General features: G+C 41.5%; 1 protein-coding gene across 1 annotated transcript in view; it reads left to right on the plus strand.

The window, feature by feature from the left end:
* The first annotated feature begins 8,542 nt into the window (after positions 1–8,542).
* The window catches only part of ELOVL4 (ELOVL fatty acid elongase 4), a 36,220-nt gene continuing 19,332 nt past the window's right edge, over positions 8,543–25,430 (plus strand). The window contains exon 1 of the mRNA XM_071741491.1: positions 8,543–8,821. Coding sequence (XP_071597592.1) covers positions 8,722–8,821 — 100 coding nt within the window. The 5' untranslated portion in view covers positions 8,543–8,721. The remainder of the gene's footprint in view (positions 8,822–25,430) is intronic.

Below are 25,430 nucleotides of genomic sequence, written 5' to 3' on the forward strand. Positions count from 1 at the left end.
AAGAAGCACATCCCTTTTCCTGCTGGCTGCACTCTTGTTATTAAAGCCCAGTATGTGTTTGACCACCTTTGCTGTGAAGGTACACTGCTGAGTTATCTTTGGCTTCATGTTCAGAAGGTTCCTGAGGTCCTTTTTCAGCAAAGCTGCTTTCTGGCTCAGTCCCCACCCTGTACTGTTGCACGGTGTTATTCCATCCCAGCTTCAGGACTGCATTTTTCCCTTGCTGAATTTCATAAAGTGTTTGCCCATTTCTCCAGCCTGTCCAGGTGCCTCCCATTGCAGCCGTGACACCCAACACAGTGACTGCTCCCCCCCAGCTGGATACCATCTGTGAACTTGTAGAGGGCACATGCTGGTTCACTGTAAAAGCCATGAATGGAGATGTTGAACAATATTGGTCCCAAAATGAATGCCCAAGGAATGTCATTTGTAAATAGCCACCACAGCACTTTCAGCCATTTTTTCACTCACTTTGTAATTCACCCAGCTAGTCTCTGTCTCTAATTTAGCTCTGAAGATGCTGCAGGAGACAGTCAAAAGCTTGCCAGACTGAGGGTAAATGACATCCACTGCTCTGCCCTCATCTTTAGATCCAGTCATTATATTGTGGAGGCAATTAGGTTGGTCAAGTACAATCTGGACTCGGTAAATCTTGGTAAAACTTGCAGTTTTTTCACAATCACTTTCTTCTCATTAGTATGCCTGGACATGGCTAAAAAAAGGATTTACTCCATCACCTTTGCAAGGACTGAAATACTGTCAACTGGGCTGTAGTTCCTTAGCTCTTCCTCTTTGGCCTCTGGAAGATGGGTGTGACATTTGCTTCGGCAGAGACTTGGGAACTTCTGATCACTGCAGCCTTTTGAAGAGATAAGAACAGCCTTGCAGTGATATCAGCCATGCATTCTGCTTGGCTCTGTGTTCAGGTTGCTTGAGTAATCTATAACTCTGTCTTCCTCTAACACTGGCTGTATTCCATCAAATGCATGGGAAGCCTGAGAACAAACCTTGCCAGTAAATACTGGGGCACAGAAACTTCAGCCTTTCCATCTCCTTCATCACTAGCTCGTCTCTCCTCTTGGCTTCAGTCTTCCTCTTCCTCCTTTTGTTCCTCTTTTCTTGTAACCCTTCATGTCCTTCACCAGTTTTTACTCTGGCTAAGCTTTGGCTTTCCTAATTCAGTCTCCACATGCTTGGGCACTCCTTCTTCATTCCTCCTGAGCAGCCAATCCCTGCTTCCATCTCCTGTAGGCTTCCTTTTTCTATATAAGCCCAATTAGGAGGTCCCCTAGTTTGGCCTCCTCACATCTGCATCATAACCTGCAGACAGAAGTGGATGCTTCTCACGCTTTGAGAAGGTTGTCCCTGGATATCAACCTGCTCTTCCAGGCCCCTTTCCTTTCAAAGCAGCAGCAGCACACCAGGAATCTCCCTGAAGTCCTCTCACTACAGAGTCATCACTACTTACCTCTCTTGCTTTCCATATGGCTTACTGGGAATACAGCAAAGAAGCCCAGGAAGAAATATTTCTTCCCAAGAAAAAATCCTTCCCAAGCTAGGAAGAAATAAAACCAAATTTTATTATTCAACAAGTTTATTTTTAAAAAAATAAATTTTTTTTTCATGTCTTATTTAACTGATCCTAGAATATGCAATATCTTTATAACCATTTTATTGTGCTCTTTTAGTGCAGCACCTTTGGCCTCCTTCACATTTTCAGTTGCCACTTTCTCAGTGAAAAGTTTTTCACATAGATAAGACCTAAAATTTAGAGACAAGACCTGAGGCAAAATAAAGATCTGTGGCTAGATGCAGGGTTGATAAAATGTGCATGGCAGATAAAATGTGTATATTTTGTGCACCAACCCATACACAATAGCTGCCTTTCAAAAAGCACTACAGTTTAGGGTGTCACCTTCCCTTCTGAGGAGTCCATTTAGCTGCCATGTAGAGTTGTGACTCCTGCCTTGGGGAAAGGTGATTTCATTCCCATCAGAGCTTTGCAATCCTGGTGGAATCTTCCTGAGTATTAATTGCCTCTTGCAGTAAGAATGGATGGCTCACAGGCTAACACCAAGCCCAGCACCACAACACCCTGCAACAGGCAGAGCAAACCCCAGCAGGAAGCATGATGTGCCTGCAGAGCAGCCCTCCCTGGGGATTCCCCTCCCTATCCCCAGACCTGTATGTCAGCTTGGGCTTGGTGTGGACAGGAGCTTGTAGAAGACAATTTCAAGGTCCTTTGCAAGGTAATGGGTGTTTTTCTGATCTCAACAATTAAATATTCTTAGCTTGTATTACCTTTTCCTGCTCTTGTTTTGTTCTCTTAAAACACCACTGTGTTATACACGCACACAACCCTTACAAAATTTTCTGCTGAGAGGCCTGGCAACAGGAGAGCAGCCACTGCATGAGAATGTTCAAGAAAACTGAGGTGTTTTGTAAGAAATTTGGAATTTCACTATACAGTGTAGGAAATGTTATGTTTTAGATATGTCTGTCTAGCTTACAAATACCTAGTCCATCTTCAGGTTCTTTTCAACTAAGGTTCTGAGGCTCGTGCCCTAACTTATCATGCCTGAATATGGCACTGGAAAGAGCAGTGAAACACAGGTTTATACCAGTGAGTGGCCAAGACTTAGCTTATTTAAGGAGCATCCCAATATATTTGCTGTATTCAGTTCTGAAGAGCTGGAACTGGCAATGCTTTTCTCCAGGCTTGATTTCACCATACATAAAGTGAAGTTAATAATACCCGCTTATCTCAGTAGGGTGTTATATGGCCAACCTGCTGTTTATAAAATGTATAACCCTGTGGCAAATACTTCCACATGATCTCCTGAGGATAGGACAACGTGAGCCTCTAATAAGGACTGGCATTCAGGCTGTCCATCAAGAGCGTGCATATCTACGGAATATCCCCCTGGCAGAGGAAAAGGTGGAGTGTGCATCAGGTCGCCCAGGTTCAGAGGCCCAGAGGCTGACACAGCCTTTGTGTAACTCCTTTACTTCAGTCCTCCACACATCCCACAGATAAAGGGTATGCCCCACACCGATGTTACCACCCATAGTCACAGAGTCCCAGCTGGAGACAGTGTAATAGCACACAGCTTGTGTAACCTGCACCCCTCCACCTAACCATATTGCTATAAACGGCTTCTGCAGGGGACCATGCCCTACATTTCAGGCCATTACTAGTGCAGAAGCAAAGGTGCAAAATCATCCCTACAAACAGCTACACGCCTTCAGGAGGCCGACACACCCAGTGGAGTGGGTGCAGCAAGCAGTGACACACACCTATGGAAAAGGCTGGATTTGGTAGTCAGCGACGTGCTGCAGATCTGACTATACATGTTGCTGTCGTTTCAACATAGTGCCCTCAAAACATCAGCTGATAGTTTGGCAGAGCCCTTCTCCAGCATGTACACATATGAAGCCCTCATTGCAAAAGCCTGCTGCCACACCTCACAAATGATAGATGCTGTGACAGATAGCACTGCAGATAAAAATCTTAGCTGTGTAAAAGTATGAGAAACCATGTAAGAAAAGTATCAGTAAGGCAGACCGGGGTAGTGTGCATGCAGGCTTTTATCATCCTTGCACCTGTGAAATACTAAATTTTAAAAGGAAGCCAGAACACAAGCAAAGCTGTGAACATGTACATGCTAAGCATACAACACATCTCACTGCCCATACACATTAGCTCCTTGGTTAGGAAAAAATCTCCCACAGAGGAATTAGTTATAATTGAATGTCTCAGAATGGGGCCGGGAAGCACTGGATTAGTGGCTCCTCTTCTGGACCAGACCAGAACAGCAGCAGTTTAAGTTGGATGCAGCCCAGCACTGCAGTCCAAAGATTACAGTCACTGTCCAGATTTGCAGCAAATGGGGTTAATTCTACAATTTAAAACCTGTAAACATCATGGTCTGGAGTGAAGCCATAGTTATATTTATTTGGGAATAAAAACTGATGTCGCCTGGGAGAAAGCTGTCCACCACTTCCCTGGTCTTCTTTTCAGGAACAAATTTTGGGGTGAAGATGGTGATGGAAAAGAAATGTCAATGTGTATATAGAGTCCTGTGGAAACAGAAGGTGTATTTACTTCAGTAGTAATTATCTCTGATGGATCTGGCCCTTGAGCATTTAAACCAGGATATCAAACATATTTTAATTCTGACATTTCAGATGGAGCCACACTAAAAATGGCTGATGTTCAAACCATGACGGTGGTACAGACCAAAAATCATTTTCAGTGCTGGTGCTGGCAGGTGCAAGTATGGTGGAACCTGGTGGGAATTTACATCGAAGGCAGGTTTCAGCCAAAGCTTGCACTGAGTATTAACATCTAAGGATACTTTCTGATGCATCATTCCAATGGATTTGACTTGGAAAAAACCTGTTTTGATGCAGTTGAATGTATGAAAGGACAGATGGCATCTAGCAGACAGTTTAGAAGACAAAAGAGCTGGATCTGTTTCAGATCCTACAAAAGACTTCCTGTGCAAAAACTGTGTAATCCCTGTGTGCCTGAATTACCCCACCTCAAATTATGGAGTTAACAACATGTTACGTAATAAACAAAAAAATTAATTCGTGCTGAAAGATACATTGTTGGTTTTAAAGCCATTATTTTTAAAAAATAAAATAGCCTCTTCTAAGCATGTGTAGTATAAAGCTGCCTTAAGCCAGCCTGCACTGAAACAGGTAGAAGTTGTGCTGTTGCATATGCATATAGTTAAGCCTGTACCTGTTGATTCAAAGATCAGACAAGCTTTTTTTGGCACAGCTCCCAGTCTTGATAAGGGATATCAGCTAGGAAGCCTCAGTGCAAGAAGCATATAAAATTAATGGGCTGTACAATAAAATCCCATACACTGCAAATTCATGTCATTACTTCATCATTTTCCCTCAGAGAACACTGATGGAATTAAATGAAAAAATATGATAGTTCAATGGTTAATCAAAATACATACATTTCTAAAGTTAAGCACTTCTGAATAATTATAATTTGGCCATGCCTCGTGCCTATCATATTTTGCATGTCTTCTTTATTGGTAAAGGAATAGGTTGTCCTTTACCACACGGTGTAACATTTAGATCTTCTGTCAAATGCATTAATTTTTTATGGTTTCTCACCAAAGAAGCTCCTGGTTGCTGTGGCTCTCTTTGTGGCTAAGCACAGTTCTTTTAATGCTGGTTCTATTTTGTGGTGAGCTGCCTGAAGGGATCGCTGGTGGCATCATACAAACACCAACTCCTTTCTTCCTACTACACTTTACAAATATTATCCAGCATGCCTGTATTTCACTTTCCTCTTACAGCAATCTCATTGCTAACCTGAAGCAAAACCCAAGTGGGAATACTTTCAATTAGTGCTGAAGCATCTGCTCATTCATCAAACATTACAGTAGAATATGCTTCACTGAAATTAATGAATAAACGCTTTCACATGCATTACTAAATCCATTGATCATCTGGACTTTGTAATGTTTCCACTGCTATTTATTTGTGTCACAATGAAGCAGAAAATGGCTTGAAAGAGTTCTGAAATGAGATATATAATTGGTTTTTTTACAAAAAGGTCTGGAAGGAATAGAAACGGTCTGCATCTCAGAGTATAAGCAGACCTCAAGTGGGAGCTGGGAGGAGACCTTCCTTGGGGCAGGCTGTCCCACACCTTCCTGTTACCTTCTCCACCTTTCCTGAAGCACACACACACACACACGGGTTTCCCCACTGCCAGCACAAGCACCTTGGAGCACTGGGTGTTTGTGTGCTCCTCTGGAGCCAGGAACCACAAGCCTCTATTTCCAAGATTAAATTTGCCCATCTGAGCCATCCAGGCTTTAGAAACACGTAGATTACTAAGCAGAAGCTGACAACACTGGCTCATTCATGATAATAAAAATTCTTTTTTTTTCTGACTACCATGCTGCAGATTTCCTTGGAGGCTGCTTCAATGCTATGCCCTTGGGTATCTTCCTCCTTCTGCTCTCTTTAAAGACATGGGTCTCAACTTTCTTGGAACCTGCACATCCTGCTAGGTGCACAAATGTAGGAAACTAGCTGAGATGTGTTTGGAAGCCCTCAAACAAAGACCTAAATTCAAAACCTTCTCCACATGCTTGCAGGTTAAAAGTTAAAATTTATTAGAACAGTTTGTAATAAGCTTAATTGTGTTTTCTGAAGCCAATGTTAACTCTTGAAGTTCAAAAGAAGTTACTCTGGTTAGCTTGTTCATCTCTCTCTTGTCCATGATCTGCAGCTCTGTTGTAGCTCTTCTGAAGACATAATTGCTTTGTAAAATTATCTATGTACAATCATATTGCCAATACAAAGGAATTAATTGCAACAAAGGAAAAGTAATCTAATCTGAAATAGATGAAACAATAAACTGGATTTGTAAATACTTTATAAACAATAATTATCAATGCCCATTGTGCAAAAAAGACTTCCACAGAACAAATAAATTATTTTAATAAAGAAGCTAGTATATCTAGAGTATAATATAAATAATAATAATTATAAAGACTTGTTAGTATTATTAATATGTCCTTGTTTTGGTGGCACGCTGCTTAGTCCACATCTTGCCTGACATCAAGGAAAGCAGGGAAGTGCCATCCTTTGTCATGTTGATTTATTCCCTAGACCCTTTTTTTTTTCCCAAAAGTGTGGCCAAGGCAAATGGCCATGTACCAATCTGAGGATTACGACTCATTCTTCTGGTTTCCTTTTGATTTAAATGATAGCATTAAAAAAAAATAAATTCCGAAGCTGTGCTTTAGAGGATTCCAAACGCATGTCAAGTTTCTAACTGCCCACAATCTGCTGCAGTGGTTTCACCTGAAGGAGGGAGGCACAGGAACCACAGCTACTGCTACACTGTCTGCTTGCAGCTTGGGAAGCAGGATGGTGTTCCCCATGCCCTAGCCAGGGACAGGTCCATTTCAGAGCTCTCCCCAGACCTCCTGCCACGATCAGTGTCATCAAGATAAAATGTAATTCAAGGCAGTGCAATTTATGCAGGTTTTTGATTGTGTCTTCTCACACGAGAGAACTGGCAGCTGTCCATGCATCAGCACAGGGTAACCTTACTTTGGCTCCAACTTTTAGGCAGCACTGGGACAAGCTGGGACTGTCCTGTCCATCCAGCGGCTGACATAGGTCCTCTTCCTTTTCTCTGTGCAGGTGATCCCTATTCCCAAACACCTGCTGGTTTTCAGGCTCCAAGGTGTAGCAGCTCTGCTGGTGGTGGTGTAGTAGCCAGCCATGGCCAGTGTGCCTCTCCAGTCCAGGGGGCAGTCCAGGAGCTGGGCTGAGAGTGACTCAGCCAGGAGGAGGAGTGGGAGCTGTGCTCACCAAGACCAAGTGACAAGGAGTGACACGGGTGCTGGTGCACTGGGGGAGGGAGAGGCAGATACCATCAGACCTGTTGTCTGCTGGGAGGAAAGCTCGGAGTTCGGGTGGAGCAGCTCCCCTCCTGTGCCTCAGTGAGGAAACCGATCCAGAGGGTGTCATGCAGCCACCCGCACACATATGTGGATGGTGGGAGAGGGAGGGAGACACGAGGTGGCAGAAGGAGATAAGAGGCAAAGGGCGTGAGGCAAAGAGTGTGAGGAGCAGCTGATGTTAGAGGGGTTTGTTGAGGCGGTAACGGGAGGTGCAGGACGGACAAACGAGGACTGCACCTGTAGCCATGCCGGCCTTTGCCACAGAAGCTCCTTCTCCTTCAGTCCCTCAGCCCCGATCCGGGCAGGCGAACCTCTCCACGCCATGAAGCGGCCATAAAGGCTGAGGTCCAGGAGATGGCGTGTGCGAAAGGCACCTGGGTGGCCCCTGGAGGGAGGCTTGGTCAAGTTGCTGGTCAGAGGGAAATGGCACTGCCCGCCGCCGGTGGGGTAGGGAGATGGCGGGATCAGTGCCGGGAGGGGAAGGGATGGTAGCGGAGGCTGCTCGGCGTGGTCAGCCGAAAAGACACCACCTCAGTATGCGTAGCTTGAGGTAAGGTGAGCGAGGGAGAGCGAGAGGGAAAGGAGAGAGGAATTAAAACCCAAAACCGCTAACAAGAGAAAAGGAAGAAAAGAAATAAAAGTTGACGGGAATATTTATCCCCTGGTCTGGTAAAACGAAAACTCTTTGAAAATAAAAGGCAAACTGCAGTAACAAGCACTTCTTTTCCGCTCCGGACGCCCGCTGAGAGAAGAGAGGGATCCCCAAGGGAGCTGCCAGGTCAGGCCGAGCCGCCCCGCACCTGCTCCCCTCAGCCGGGCGGCGGATGGGCGCCCGCACTGCGCCTGCGCGCTGGGGCCGGGCCGGGCTGCGCACCCCGCGGGGCAGCGGCCGGCGGGCAGCCAGTCGGGGGTCACGTGACTCCACCGCATCGCACCGCACCGCACCGGGCGCTGCGGAGGCTGTTGCGGAGCCGCGGCCGCCGAGCCGGGCTTTCCCCCTCACTCCCCCCTTTCCCCTCCCCTTCTCCATTCCCCCTCCTCCATCCCGCCCGCCTCCGCCTCCTCGCCCTCCTCCCTGCCCGCGGGGTACGGGAGCCGGTGACGGGAGCGAGGCGGAGTCTGGAGGGAAGATACCGAGAGATAGAGATTTAAATCACATCCCCGGCTGTAGAAGGGAAGCAGCAGCAGCAGCAGCCCCGGCGCAGAGGGACGGACGCACGCGCCAAGAAAAGGTCTGCCGGCTCCGCCGCTGCTGCTGCTGCTCACCATGGGTGCCGCCGCCGCCGAGCCCCCCCGCGCCATGGGCCTGGTGTCCAGCGTGGTGAACGATACCCTCGAGTTCTACCGCTGGACCTGGAGCATCCGAGGTAACGCGCCAGGGCGGCCCCGCCGGTAACCCCGGCACCGCCATCGCCGTGCCCGGCGCATCCCCCTTCTTCCCCCCCCCCGCCTCACCTCCCGCTGTCACTGAGGCGCAGCGGTTCAAAATGGCTCCGTCTCCCGGGAGACGCGGCGGGCGCCGACGGGGGCTGAGGCAGCAGGCGGGCTTGGGCCTGGGACCGCGGTGGGGAGGCAGGCCCCTCCGCACCCGCTTCTCCTCCTTGTCCTTCTGGGTCCGCTGGGGAGCTTTGCTTGTTTATTTCCCTTAATCCCGTGTAATGGCTCGGGGTGCGTGGGACATCTCTTGGTGGCAAGGTGAGGGTGTCCCCCGCGCTCCTGCGGGCTGGAGGTGGTGGAAACCCTCATCCCGGAGCTGTCGTTCCTCGGGCCGCCTCTCACCGCAGCGGGCCCTGGGGTGGTCGCACGGGAATCAGGTTTGAGAGGTATGCGAGGCCCTGGGTAATTCCTGCTGGAGCTGAGGCAGCCTTTGGCTTCTGCGGCAGGTGGGAGTCCTGTGACAGCATCGCGTGGAGTTCAGCAAACTAAATGAGGAAATGGTTGTGTCCGTCAGTGCAGAAGCTTTTCTTTCTATGTTAAGTGCATTTGGGTTGGTTCTGCTGTTTTCCATTTTCAATGTGCTCCATTTTGCTATCGGCACCCCATGGCTACAGCGTGGAAGATGCTGAAGGAAGAGAAAAAAATTTCTTTGGAATATGGAGAAATGTGGAAAAGCAGCTTTCAGTGCTGGGACAGTAAACGAGGTGGTAACTTGCCACAATGGCCAGTAGCTGTGGAAGTGTTGGTCAGCCTGAACATCTCTCTTGTTGGTCAAACACAATGAGTTGGTCAAACACAGAGTCGCAACTTTCACAGTTGCTGTTGTCAGTAGCCCTGGGCAGTTGACAGAAGAATCGCTTCTCTGGATGTTTTCTTCATTTTTTTTTTTCCCACACAACGATGAGGTTTAGGCTATCTTGATTTAAACCTAGAAATATATGGAGCAAAACTGTGGAATGAATGCACCTATGGATGTATTTTGTGGCCATATGATAAGTGAGAAAGCGCGGCCTTCATTACAGCCGGGAAGCTCACTGCATCAGCAGTCTTTCCACCCCCCTCCCATCTGCCATCTGTCAGATAATAAATTAATCTTATGTTATAGATGGAGGGAGCTCACTTTTTTCACAATTTCCCTTCCCAGCTTATCTTCTGTTTGTTGTTTGGGGGTTTTTTTTGGCCATATTTTAAAAATTAAGCCTGCTTCTTCTGTTTTTAAAACCTCCTGGAATACGAGATCAAAAATGCTTGCAGCAGCACTGCATTGTAATCTACCGGTGTTTGCTCTTTCTCTTCCTCTTGCAACATACAATTGTTCATAGACTGCCAGGTAGTGCATGAAAGCGATCCTATTCTAGCTTATCAATAGCATTTTCAAATGGATATAAAATAGATGTAGGTACAAAGCTGATAATCCTTATGGGTTACTTGATTTGGTTGGAAAAAGAGTTCTGATTAAGTTTCCTTAACTTCAAATGTGCCAGTGAAGGCTGTATATAAACCATGTTAGTTGTAAGCAAAAATGATTGGAGGAAAAGGAAGATGACAAGACAAGTTTATATAAGGAATGTAAAGATAAGTAACTTACATTAATGCTGAATCTAGAACAAGCTCTTAGTTCTTCCTCCTGCTGCTTTGGAGAATGTTAAGCAATAGCAGTAGGGTGACATTGTGATGGCATCTTAGCTATCCTTAAGTCTTTTATTAATTTGCTAATACAAAATTTTAAATTTCTGCTCTAAGTTCAGTTCTGTTGCTGTTAAGATTCCACTCTCATGAAGTAATCAGTTGCATTTTGTAGATGTAGAGTTTCTTATTCAGGTTCTGGATTTAAGTGGATCCCTGCAAGGATAGTTTTGGATAGAGCCTAAGTCACATCAAAAGTGTGTTACTTTTATTACCCTTGTAAAACAAGGTCTTCCTATAGTTTTTACAGTCAGCTATGGACATCAGGATTGTACAATAGCACACAATGTAGTTACAATTGTAGTTACAACTTTATCCAGTAGCTCTGGATAAAAAAGTGTAATTTGTGAGGGAATGCTGTGTTGCTTTTTAATGAAATCAAATCTTAATTCCCTAAGTTCTGCTTAAATACCTGTTCACTTTGCTGCTTTTCTGCATGTCTTTGTTTTAAAAAAAAATTGTCTCTGCCATCTGAGTGAATATATGTTAAAGTAATGAATTCAGCATCATTAAGAGAATTCATGCAATTCATCTTTGTGTCAAGAACTATGGCAGTGATGTTGCTCAACAGAAAACACAAATTATGGCATGCAGGACCATTGCCTAACGTTCAATATCATTAAATAAAAAAACCACGCAGCGACGTTGCTCAACAAATGATGCTATGCAATAGCATTACACAATAAATCATACTGAAACACTACTACACAGCAAAATTACACAATAAAATGTGAAGAAATTTTATTCTCACTACTACTCCTACACAAAAACTTCTCATTCATATAAAACCAAATTTGCTTAATTTTTCCGGTTCACTCTTTTATTTGTTATTGGACACCCAGGTTTGTCTTTAGCCCTGTGCTCAGTCTTCAGCAGTACTGTCCTGCCAGCAGGTGTTATCTAGCACTGTCCCAGTCTCCTGTGATGAGTCTTGTGTAGAACTGTGCCAGAGCTTTCCACTGAGTCTTGTGCTGCTTTATTTTTTGTGCTGTAAAGATTTTGCCTTTTTCTGCCTCTGCTTTGGGCTATTTAAAAAGCTACCAGATTTTTCTGAAATCGAAACAAACCCCAAAAGACCGAGTGTATGATAAGCCTAACTGGATTTTTTTTTTTTTAATGATGTCACATTTTTTTAAGCATTAAGCATGCTATCTAAAGCTGGTTTGTTTGATTGATTTTTTTAAAATCTTGTATTTGTGAATGACAACAGTATTCTGTGACTTTTCCCCTAAATATATTATCAAATACATTTACAGTTTTAGCTTAATGGTTTTGCTTGTTGATTTGTTGAAAACCTACTCTTTTTTTCTGCCTTCTGTGTCTACTTTTTGAGAACCCTGTAATGAAAGCCTAAATTCCACTGTAGCCTGAGAAGGGTGAAGATATAGGAAGACATAAACAAAAAAGAGAAGTAGAAAGGAAAAAAAATATGATCTTAGTGGTCATCAGAAGGAAAAAAAGGTGGTTGGTGGAACAGTTACTATCAGGAAAGTTGATCTAGGAATTCCATGCCATTATTTCTCTAAGGGACCGGTTACATGTAATACATAGGGCAGGGCTTCCTTCTTTCTCTCAGCTTGGATAGCTGATTGGGGTTAGATCTGCCAGGAAGGATTAAGGGTATGATTAGATGACTGAGCAAGTGACTTAAAGGGAGGTTCCAGGCTGAATCTGGGGGAACTATTAAGATGTATAGCTCAGGATACAGTTCAGGAAAGAAGAATGTGGAAATCTCAAAACAGGTGTGAAGAATTAATTGGTTGGTGGGGAAAAGGAGTAGGTGGCTGTGGCTTAAAAAGGACATTTGTGAAACCTTGTATCAAAAATATTTATTTTAGAGGAACTAGTTAATTCGAATGTATCAAGCTAAAGAACAGAGCCTTGACTGACTTTGGGTGAAAATGATTGTTCTTGGAGCTCAAAGTTAAAAGGAGGTAGGGCCATCCCAGGCCACGTGGGACTGCTTTGGAACAGCAACTATTTACAGCTGTTTCAGTTAATAAGATTAGAGATTTTTTCCATCAGGAGGAAAGAAGAGAGGCAAAAGATGCAAACTTTCACTTGAGTGGAAGCATAGTCTTCTACATCGTGTCTTCTTGAGGAGCAATATCAACTGTAGCTTTTATCAGCTGAGGCAAAAGTGTAAGGCAATGAGGATGAGAAATACAAGAAAGGTAGAGCAGCTTGCCTTAAAAGTCAACCAGTGGAGCAGCTTCCATGGGATTACAACTTGGCATAATTTTTTTTCCCAGGATGGACTTGGGACTACATTAAGAACAACCAAAAAGTTCAGGTTCAGTTTCTTATTCAGTCCAGGGAACAGAACTGGAGAACAGAACATGTTTTTTCTCCTTCTCTTGTTCTTTTCCCCGTGCAGAAACTAAGTGTGGCCAAAGGATCCTGAATCCTTGTGCTTCAGGGAAGTTCACTGGGAGAGATTAGTCTGAGGGGAAATAGTACCTTGTTCTATTTCACAATTTATGCCAAAGCTGGAGGTAAAATGCCAATGAAAGGTCTTCAAAGGGTCATGATGGGCAGAGAGAACAAAGGGTAAGATGAAGGCTTATGAAGTCTGTTTCCCAGAAACAAATCAGAATGTGTTCCTAAACTTTTTGAGAACTGGCTGAGCATCCAGACTTAGTGATTTGGCATGGTACTTGTCTTGCAGATATAATTTTCTTCTCAAGGGAACAGTTTTTTTTTTCAATCTGTGACCATGATAGGGTAAAACACAAGGATTAGACAGGAAGAAACACACCAGAAACTGGAGAAGATAGTGTAATAGGGTTTGGCTGTCTTGGGGTAGAAGAACTTGGAGAAATGGATTACAGAAAATATTAAAGGCTAGATTATGTGAGTCTACTGGCTACCAAACTGAGCAATAGGAGCGTCCCAGTTTACTTGATTTGCTTCATTAAGCATCACATTTAATTGCCTTTCCATAAAGGGAGGGACTTTATTAATGAAGAAAAAGCAGCTGTCATTTCTTCAATTTGCTGGGTGTTTGAGGGAAATCCCACCCACGTTTTGACACCAGGAGATTTTATCAGATTGCAGAACTTAAAGGACAGATAACCAGAACAAAACAGATGCCAAGCATCTTTGGAAATGGAAACATCATTCAGAAAAGTGTATTACTGGAGTGGAAATATCTGCTTAGAGATTTTGGATCGCCAAGTTTCAAGAACTCAAACTTGAGGGAGTAGCCTGAAGCAAAGCTAAAACTGTGGACAGGGAAATGAATTGTGAGTGAAAGACTAAAATGGAGGAGGAGTTGTAGGTAATTACTCTTAGCTCCAACAAAGGGAAGCAGAAAAAAAGCCTTTAAAGAGCACCAGCTACAATGTGATATGAACTTCTGTTTGAATATTCATTGGCATATTTCAGAAGCAAAAGAAAATGTTTGAATGAAAGGGCAAAAATATAACTTCTGAAAATACCTTTTAAGGCTGTGTAGATGGAATGTATTCAAGTCTTTGGGAGTGATATGTTACAAATGCTCTTATAGCAGATTCTTTGTCAAAAGATGGGGAAACTATACAGAATTTAACCAAGCTTGCATGACATTAGTATCATAGAATTGTTTTGATGGGAAGGGGCCTTAAAGCTCATATAGTTCCAACTACCCTCCTGTGGGCAGGGACACCTTCCACTAGGACCAGGTTGCTCAAAGTCCCACAGAACCTGGCTTGGAACACTGTCAGGAAGGGGGCAGCCACAACTCTGGGCAGCCTGTTCTAGTGTCTCACCCTCCTCACCACAAAGAATTTCTTCCTAACATCTACTAATGTTCCTACTGTCTAATCCAAATCTGCTCTCTTTCATCTTAAAACCATTAGGCTTCATCCTCTCTCTACAGGCCCTTGCAAAAAGTCCCTCTCCAGCTTTCCTGTAGGCTCTTTCAAGTACTGGAAAGCTGCTCTAACATCTTCTGTAGCCTTCTCCAGGCTGAACAACCCCAACTCTTTCAGCCTGTCTTCATAGGAGAGGTTCTCCATCCCTTGGATCATCTTAGTAGTCTTCTTCTGGACTCTTCAGCAGGCCTATGCCCTTCTAGTGTTGGATGCTCCAGAACTGGACACAGTACTCCAAGTGGGGTCAAGAGCAGAGTAGAGAGACAGAATCACTTCCCTTGTCCTTTTTGTCCACACTTCTTGTGATGCAGCCAAGGATACTGTTGGCTTTCTGGGTTGGAAGCACACATGGCCGACTCATGTTGAGTTCTTCATAAACCAACACCCTCAAGTACCTGTTGCAGAAGGCCAAATGACCAGGTATTGACAATTACATCACACTGTAAATTACTGTAGTGGACTTCTCAGCAGGTAGTGTTTCCCAGCTAAGCCATTAGTGAGGTGCAAATCAGCATGTTGCCCTGGAGCCACTTACTGCAATGATAGGTGAAGAACTCTTGAGAAGCTGAAGCATCCGTGGCTGGGAGCAGATGCCTTCATCTCCAGTGGTTATGTAAATTGATTGAGCACAGTGCTTGAACTCAGAGGTTGCTGTCTCTAGTTGAAAAAACTTGAGTAGAAGTTGACCATGGTTGTCATTCTGTGTTGATGCTGTGCTGGGGGTGAAGAGACTTGTTAGCAGAGCTATGGTTATAGCTATGGAAGACCAGAAGATGCTGTAATCAAGGCAGCTATGCTACACTGTTCTGTGCAACCACAAAAGATTGTCAAAAGCTGTGTAAGGACCACTGAAGCTGTATAAGGACCATTGGAAGAGAAAGGTGCAGGAAACATGGGATGTAGTTCCTTTTGATGTCTTGCAGATCAGGAGCCATAAGGAGTGGGTGAGACGAGACTTTGCCTTTTCCAGTACCAGTGCAGTCAGGTTTTTGGAATTATTCAGTTCACATAGAAAGGATTAAGGGAGCACTTGGATGAAGGGTGAGGTAAAAGGTGAATGAATGAAAAGGCACCAAGCAGACATGGAGGTAACTACTTTGGAAGGAAGAATTTGCTAGGATGCAAATGCGGGGGTGGAACCTGCTGAGTTTTTTGAGGTAAGGTAAATGGGGCTAAACATGAATGTCCTCAAAAACTGGAGCTAAATGCCAGATCACTTGGTAAAAAAGAGGTGGCTATAGAAAGAATGAGAGCTTTAGCTTTAAAAGAGTGTTGGGATGAGTGAAGTGTACCTGGAGCACAGAGCTGGGACAGTGGACTTGTGAATGCAAATCTGATCCACCTGACTAGTAAGCTGTTGTATGGCAGGGCCTTGCTTTCTCAGGACAGGTTTGAAAACAGTTGAAGCTACCATTTCATTTTTTAAGGAACTGATGTGTGACATTATCTGACTGAGGTCTCCCTTAGGAAGATGTAGATGAGGGATGCATAGTTTCCCATTTAAGTGTCAGGTGGATACAACCATGTTCTATTTTGTTGAGACTCAAATGCTTTTGAGTGTATAGACTTCAAGGTCTTGTGGTATTTCAAGGACATAAATGAAGGCAGGTCTGAAATTCAAGCCTGCTCAGACTAGGGTGTTAGCTCTGGGGATTTTCAGGACTGCACTTTAGACTGCAGGTAAAGCAATAAGTAGCTCCAAGGCAAGCCTTGAGATGAATCCAGTGAAACATGTTTTGTATGAATTCCCATTGTGTGTGCTTGGATCTCAAGATAAACGTGAGCTGGTTTACCTTTCTGTCATGGAAGGTGAGGGGGAATAAGCTACCTCAGTCTGGCTTGTGTTTGATGCAAGATAAAGGCATGCCTGTGGGCATTAACTGCTCTTGGTTGTGTTAGGTTAACTCACATGCCTGCAACTCAACTCCTTTCCTTATGTACTTGAATAATTTCAGTGGTTTGATCCTTAACTCCTGCCCTGGAGTGCTCTTTCTCTCTGTGGCATTGTGTCTGCTCCCCTAGTTTCACTCCATTCATCCATCTCCCACATTTACTACTCAGTTTCAGCATAGTCATGGACTCTTGACTGGTTTATATCCATCATATATTCCTATTCCTCTTATCTCTTTCAGAAGTATCTCAGAGATTCCAGCTCTTGTATATGTTGTGCTTTGGTTTCCATGCTTGACCATAATGGTGTTTTTTCTCTTGCCTTTTTTTTTTGCTTTTTTATCTCCAGATAGATGTCATTTCCTCATTTCCCTGTCTTAGTTATAAAAAAATGTGAGAGATGGTTTTGTTGCTTTCTACACCATGCTCACAGAATCTTTCTGGAAGAAGGGAATTTGTAACTGATAACTTTCACTTTTACTCTTGAGCCAATAGAAGTTATTTCTCTAGATAATTTATACCTGTCAATCCTTAGAACATCATTGGAACACTTTTTTTTTTTTTTTTTTTTTTTTTTTTTTTATGGTATAAGATACTCTAAAGAAAAAAAAAGGAACACAGGTGCCAAATTGAATAGATGGGTTTTAAATAGTAGATTTCATAACCATACTTTCTGGGTTTTCATTTACTGTTTAGTGGTTTACCAGGAACAGGTGTGCCCAGTAGAAATACTTACACATGGAGTACCCCAAAATACATGCATATTTAGGTCAGGTTTCTCCTGCTTTGTCTGATCTCATTTTCAGTGATCCATGAATTTTTGATCAAGAGGGAGAAAATATATTGCAGAAACCATTAGAGAAGCTTAGATGTGTAGGACATGTTACCATGTAAGGTAAAACAACTGCAGAAGTGAAGGGACTTCACTGTAGCAGTCATTTGGGTTTTGTATTATCTAGCTGCTAAACCTGATGATTTTACCACTGTACACTTAGTGAGTGAAAGATTCAGACCCCAGGTATAAGAACATATTATTATTCAGTTCGTGTCTTGAAAAATCAACATTTTAAAATTAGTCTCCCTTTTTGCTGTTCGTTCTCCCATCCACCCCCTGAATTGTTGTCTTTGCTGATGTTGAAGGCATATTGAGGAAATAAGTTCTAAATGTGTTGCAATGTTGTTTTTCTTTGGAGGTTTTGACTGGAGTCCTTGTATTAGGCTAACAGGAGAGCTAATGTACCTCACAACTGTAAATTTTACTTCTGCCCTGAACTTTGAAGATAAGAGTAATATTTCAATAATTTTTTTTTTTTTTGTAGTTTTTACTGAAAGCGATTTCCACCTCACTCATTCTTCTGTAAAACCAAATCGATGAGCTGCATCCTTGTGTTGATGCAAACAGAAAAAAACCATGTAGTTTATCAGAGAGATTTCTGTGCAGCTTCTCACAAATATTCTTTGGCAGGTTTCTGGTATTACTTTAAGGTAGATTTCAATTGCCATTGCTGGTTTTCTTACTTGTTTAATTAACTTGTTTAATGTTCATCTGCAGCCCCAAATTGTTCTGTGTAATGAGAGCAGCAATGTAAGTTGTGTAGTTAAGCATCAGTATCCTTCTCCTGTGTTAGGACATTAGCTAGATATATATGTATAAATATAACAGTGCTGAACTTACTGTCCTGTATATGCTGAACATCTCTCTACAGCTGAGAAGGCCTTGCAGAGTTATTAAATCATTATAATAATCCTTCACATTTTTCAAGGATGTTAGCTTCTAACTAAGGGAGTCTAATAAAAAAATCTGTCTATGTAGCAGATTTGTTCTATGATCATCGCCTTCAGTATTATAAAATCCTGAATCATAGTTGGTCTGCCAATAGTCTAATCCGTTATTGCAACACTGAATGTTCATAAATCTTGTGTTTAAATTGCTGCCTACTGATACACTTGCAGCTATTTTCACAGTATCAAAACCCCACCACTTTTCTGTGAAGTAGTGACATCTCTCTGAGCTCTTGGAAATACAGTTTTGGCTAAAACCAGGGAAATTTGAATAAAAGTTTCCATAAAGAATTCACTGCAGAAGGAAAGTTTGTTGAAGTGTGTTTTATGCAACACTTTTTTATCTTTAGAAATACAGGAACAGGGACTGGATGGATTATGGAGTTCTGCAACTGGTTCATAAAACTGTACCCCACAGGTTTGTGGGGAGTTTTGTTTGTTTCTTTTCCCTTTGTTTACTCTGTAACTTTTAAAATTTAAGAAAACCCATGGTGTAATTGCACTGGGAATGAGTTTTGGATTTGTGATGTTTGGAAAAGTAAGATTTGACAAATGAAAGAATGCTGTGTGCCTCTGGGGCTTACTATCTTGCAGATCTTGTGTAAGCTTCAGTGAGGATTTTATTTTTTTTATTCCTTGAAGCAGAGTGTTTGCATTGTACTTACAAATAATCACAGTCAGCAAAGAGGTAAACCAAAACCAATTTGAACAAGGCCATCTCTTAGACTTGAAAATCCTGAGACTTGATGGTGAATCAGTACAGCTCCTGAACTTCATAATAATTCTGTTATCATCCTTGTCTTGAAACAAGTGTGTCCTGTAATTGCTGCATACAGGTACAAAACCAGCATGGTATTAGTGATTAAATGATGGGAGTTCCAAGAAGAATAGAATTCTAGCTACAATAATGGGAATACTATTTAAAATATATCTGACCTTTTAACAACAAACTGGAATTAGGCATTCCTGGTATTGTAATGGAAGCTTATTAAACACATGCATATTACATAGGTGTTCATTAGCTGCAGGAGATGTTCTTCTTAGTTGTGTGGTATTTTGATTTTATGTTGCTGTACAAAGCTCTAAAGAGTACACAGTCAATTACAAAGCCCTGACATGTAAAAGAAAGCCCCAGCTGGTGATAAGCATTACCTGCTAGTCTTGTGTGTAGTCTCTTTTGATTTGGGGCAGGCATCTCTCATTTCTGAGTGCAGCAGGATTTGTACAGCTTCATCTGCAAACTTTTAAAATCTCTAGTTTTTGTTGTTTTGTTGTTCAGAGTATATGCTTTCATTGTGCTTGAGACTGAACATTTTTATTCCTGCATCTTAGCTTGTTGTTTGTTAGAAAAAGAATTCTTCCCTGTACAGTTTTGATGTCTCTTGTTCTTGCCCCCCCCAAAAATTGGTTTGTTCTTGGTTGGTTAGGGCTTGAGGACAGGCAAAATACTTGATATTTCTGTTAATTGTTAAAGATCATAGTAAACATTTTCTCTGTAGTGTTCTGTACTTTAAAAAAATTACTTAAACCAGGCCAGCTGTTTGTGCTTTTTTTGGTGCCAGGTTTTGGGAACTTTTGTCCATATAGCACAGCATGCATGTCATCATCAGTTTTAGCAGTAATATAGCTCTGTTTTCTTGCAATCCTAACCATCTCTGATGCTCTGATGCTATTGAGGTAATAGAGAATTTTTTTTGTGAGGGAAGGTGTCAGGGACTTGGTTGGTGTAGCTAATTTTCCCTGTCAAACAGGTGCAAGGCTGTCTTAAATGTTTGTAGAGTATCCAGACAAGAGCCATGAAAATGATTAAAGGACTGGAAAATATGCCTTCAGGTGAAGGAAACAAGGTATTTATTTAAATAAAATTCAAAACCAAAACCAACCAAACAGCTAGTGAGTCACCTTGTAGGTGTTTATAACCACCTAAATAAAGAGGAAAAAAATATTCAGAAATGATGGGTGTTACTTGTTTATCACAAGTTGATTAAAATTTAATCCTAAATCCTTTAGATTTAGGGAGCAAATTTATGCATTGTGTCTAGTTAACATTTTACAGCAAGCTATTACATGTTCCACTGGGTTTCCTGCCTCTGAAAAGACATATCCTAAATAAAATGGGAAATTCTTCTAAGGACAATCTCTGGGCCACAACGTGCATTAAGGGAAGTGTCTTGGCTTTTTATTGCAGATTATACAGGACTGCAATGTTCCTGAGTTAGCTACAGGTGGTTTTGACCCTGTAAGTCTCCTTAGAAATACACATAATGCAGAAGATCACAGAGATTGCCAAGTATGGTAGGTGAGATAAAGATGAGAAAGAAGTATAAATTGGACATTCCTTGTGTCCCAATCCTTTTGCTTTCCTGCAGCTCTCTTTCTGCACAATGCCTCCTAATACACAGACTTTTTTCCCATTGAAACAAGAGTGAGGCTATAGGCATGTTATTTTAGTTTGTGCACTAGCATCAATCCTCTGTCACAGGATTTCTCATGAACAAACCTGATGAACAGAGATAAATGAGGATCAGAGTGCAATATGTGCAAATGAAAAATCAATATCAAAGCAGACAAATTAATTCAAGCACTGGATTCCTTCTAAAAGAATCACTCATTTTGGGGCCTGTAAACAGCTCTATTAAAATAAAAATAAATAAGTGAATAGAAAATTTTAAATAGAAAAGTTTGTATTCAAACAAAGCTATAAGGCCTTTTGATTTTGACTGCACTGTTACTTCTCTAGCAGCCTTCAGTATAAAGTTGTGCAGCTCATGTAGTTAGCTGTGTACTGTTTTAAAGGCTAAGATTATAGCTTCAGCTGTTCCATTTGTATGTTTTGGTTTTAGTCCATTTGTGTGCTCTAGGTTTTAGTCAAAGACTGAGCTTTTTTCATGGAATCTCTACAAATTGTCAACAGTAAATATACTTTCAAGTGATTCTGATACATTATTCCATTTAGTTTAAAAGCCTAGGGTCTAATAATGTAGAGGCTTATTTGAGTTTACTTTTAACTGAGCCAGGCTACAGCGATTGTATAGCCATAGTGAGCCTTATATGCACTTGTAAATATTTACATGACTGAGCCAGTATTTCTAAAACAAATGCAGAAAGACAGAGAAGTATATTGTATTTAATATTAAGTAACCACAAAAGAGGGAGACAGGCACTCTAAAATACTGCAAATTAATTTAACGTGAAAGCTTTGTAAATGTTTTTAAGGTGCATGAAGTTCCTTTTCTCACATAGTTCTTCTATGACAAGTTTTTATTTTGTAGTATCCTTCAATTACAGTGCTAGTGGAACTGATAAGATGTGTGAAATTCTTAGGTAATTAAAACAGCCTAATTCATAGCAGTGTTCCAGTTAGATAATACTGGTTCACCTTTCTTATGTTGTGGAGTTAAAATTTCACTCATTTAAGGAAATCTTTCTTAAAGTTGAGATTGGGCTTTGCAAGGGCTTCTTGTTAAAATAAACAGTGTGCTCTGCAGAGCTCTCACTGTTAAGAACCACTTTTAAACAGTCCCCATCATTTCTGCAGTGTCTTTAGAAATGTAATTGGACAGATGGAGGTGCTGGATTGGCACTGTAAGTGTCTTTGCGCTGAGAATAGTATCAATAGCTAATAATAACTTTGAAAGGCTCTCCAGATAAATTAGTGACTAGTGACCTTATAGCTAAGGAATGTTATATGTTGTTAAAGTAAAATAAGAAAGTACAAATAAGGACTTGGTAGGTATTGATTTTGAATCTAATATGCGTGCAGGAAATTTCAAAAGTCATGTATTTTAGTTATGTAATATTTTCTCTAAAGCAAAAATCAAAAGCAGAGGTAGTCACCACTGTGGTGTTGCAGAATTTCTGCTGATGAATGTAGGAGTGACTGCTGTGCATTTGGGGTTTTTTTGAAGTTTGTACTTCTTGAGGAAATAAAAATTCATAGGCTTGGTAATATGCAGGAAACCACCATTTAAAATCTTCTCTATTGGAAAGGAACTGTTGAACCCAATTCCTCAGAAGCATTTGCATATTAGAAACACTGAGAGTATGTTTCACAGAAGTTTCCTCTGATTTTTATCTGCAGATCACTGTCAGTGCAGCCTTACTTGTAGAAATTTTCTTTTGCCTCCCATATTTCAATTTAAGTTAACCATGTCCTCCTTGGACAATACCAAGTAGGATACTCAGTCATTTTTTCCTCATGTTCTTGCTTTGGAGGAAGTCAGAAAGGTTTATGTGTGTGCTCCTGTTAATTGTCCCATGTAAAGAATTAAATCCTGCAAGGCAGGGCAATTTAAATTATTTTTATATATTTATATAAATATATATGTATCTAATGTTCTTCTATTTCTTGTCTTTGCAATGTGAAACTTTAAAAAATATATATGCAAAATAACAGGAAAGCTTTGAGTATGTAAATATATCATATTCTTTACTTACATAAGAGTAATTTTCTACCAGGTACATGCAGATGCCTTTTTCTACCTGAATTCACCTTTACAATTGTGTGCAACTTTTAAATGTTTAATGTAAAATGTCTCCCACCTTAAAAAAAAAAAAAAAAAAAAAAGCGCACTATACTACAGGTTGTGCTATCACAACAGACATTTTATTTGTGATCAAATTAGAATCTGGGTCTTAGGATTTGAAAGGCAAACGCATTAATCCCCTGAAAGATTCAGTCAGTCTCTGTCAATTCTAATCAGGTAAAGGCAGTGGTCATTTTGCTTCAGAGCAGTTGGAGGGATTTTTTTTTAATTGAGGGAGCTGGACTTTTTATTTCAGGCTTCTTTCATCTTCCAGGTAATAATGTACCTATTGTGTGTGAAGAAGTACTGCAGGATTTAATACACTCAGATGTCCCCTTAGCTATCACAGCTCTCTGTAACTTGCAGAAATCATTTGTAGTCATCAGCACCAGTTAGTAAGTAGGACACAAAATTATGCTGGGTTTGATAAAATGGGGTGGGGGATAGGAGGAAGGGGGTTGTTAGAGTAGCTTGGGAGGTTTGTTGCTTGAGCAGATGACTTAAGAAAGTGAATTTATTGTGATTTGAAGGAGGGTATCTGGTAAGAGGTTTGAAACACGGGTCTGCACATAACTCTGTTTTCCAGGTAGAACATGGACAAACAGGCTTACTTGGTAAAGTGAAATGCATTTAATTTCATAGTACTTTCTGTGCAACAAGAATAATGTGTGGAGCTGACTTAAAACTGAACAGGTTACTTTGCATTATTCGCCAAGATCTTGTACGATCTAACACATTCTCAGATGAACAGTAGTATGTTTTCTGATGCCACAGTATTAGTAAAAAATGATTAAAAATGGTCTAAATGCTGCTGAAATACATGCAAGGGGTTGGTTGTTCTTAGTTTGTCCAGCTGGAATAAGAATAAGCTTCTTGACCATCGATACCTTTCTCTTTTGGCCAGGAGGTACTCCAGATCTGAATTCCTGCAATATTCTTTCTCATACAGGCATTTTGTGTTCAAGGTGTAATTCATTATTCTAGGAGAGTTCAAGCCCCCAGAATCCCAGGCAGAGAGATTCTCTGGGCAGTGAGTTATGCAGCCTGTATCAGCAAGCTGTGCTTTCCTTGCAAATACTTGTAAGACTTGCCTTTGACTCACTGTCCAAAAAACCCTGTGCAAAGGGAAAGGAGGAGGCTGAAACTATGATACAGGTATAGAAGTGTAATTGCAGCTGCCCATGTGCTTTTATGATGTTGTCAGAGCTAATTAAATATATATCCTGGTTTTCTTCAGTTAAATTCCTCAATTTGTAATATTTGTGGAAAGTAGGTAAAAGAATTGTTTACAGTGGTGAGGAATCTCGAAGCAAAGCCTGCTTGTAGCTGGGCTTTCATAGAAGTTATCCCTTTGGCTTTCACTCTATAATGAATTCTTATACTTCCCTCCAGAAATCTGTCTTCAGTCTTAAAAAGAAATCTGGAATAGGTCATGCTTTCCTATTTTTCAGCAGTGAGTGGTATGATTCAGCTTCTGGGTAAAATTCAAATCATTTTTCTCTTTCAGATTTTTCTTAGTGACATTTTAGTGTTCAGGATACCATGAAGCATTGGGTTAGAAAACAGAAGAGAAATTCTCTAATATGTCCTTGCCTCTTTATATTGCTTAGTGTGAGAAGGCTGGGAAGGCAACTGGGTGTTTTGGCTCACCTTGGGCTCTTAACTCTTTACACACTACAGTGTCTGAAGCAAGATGCAGATTTGATTAAAGTGTGCCACACATTGGCTATTTCCAGAGCTGTCTTTTTAATTGAGAAGTGACATTTTTCTTCATGCTTGGTGGAGATGAGTCTTTGTCCCTTGCTTCCTAGCTTGTGGATGATGATCTTCTCAATTTCTCTCATCTTCTAAATGGTGTTTTATTTTAAAATGCAGATTTGTAGAGCAGTTGCTAAAAGCAAGAAGGAACCAAAATGTAAGGGAGTTGGCAGTGTAATAATTGCAATACAGAGGTTTACTTTGAGCTTCAACAGGTAGCATTCTGTGAGATCTGGAAAATGGGATTGTTCTTTAGATCCCAAAACACTATCCTGTGCTATAAAGCAATCGTTCTCATGTTTTACAGAAAGTAGTACATTATACTTTAATAGAAGTGTCTGTTCCAGGGACTTGCTGAAAAGTAAGAGGTCTTTCTACTGTCTTTCTACAGCCAATCTATTTTTGAATTTTTTGTCATTCCTCCCAATACTCCTTGCCCTGTCTTGCCCTTGGCTTCATTGGTGGCTGCAGTTGCAAGAATGACTCCCATCATCCTGGCAGCATCAGCTGCTGGAGATTTTCTGCATTGGGATGACTCCTGTCTTCTGGGATTAACAGCCACAATGGAAGCAGCCTGACTGGTTTCTCTTTCTTTTTTTCCACTTCTTTTCAGAACTAGCATCATACTTGCAATGTGCAGCTCAAGTATTGTTAAATCAACTGGAAGTAAGAAGAGTCAGTGCCATCCATCCACACTGTCTTTCTCCAGATTACAATATGTGTTTTAATTAGAAATAGAGGGTCTCGTGACATCTACTCCTAAAATAAGGATCTAATTTATGATTTTAAGAGCAACCAAGGAGATGAGAAAGTAGCAGAGGAGGAGTAATGGCAGTGCTGTTCTGTACTTTTCTCATTGCATAAGTGTTCCTTATTTTGGGGATGAAAAGGGTTTCCTAACTTACCTGTTACTATGCCTGGAATCAGGATTTAATTTATGGTATAGGTTTCTTTTCATTGTCTTTGAATTTACCATGAAGAAAATCAGTTCTCCAAAAGAGTTCTCCAAAAGAAACTTGTAAGTCTGTGGGCAACAGCATTGC

The sequence above is a fragment of the Heliangelus exortis genome, chromosome 3, assembly GCF_036169615.1.
Source record: "Heliangelus exortis chromosome 3, bHelExo1.hap1, whole genome shotgun sequence".
Lineage (NCBI taxonomy): Eukaryota > Metazoa > Chordata > Aves > Apodiformes > Trochilidae > Heliangelus > Heliangelus exortis.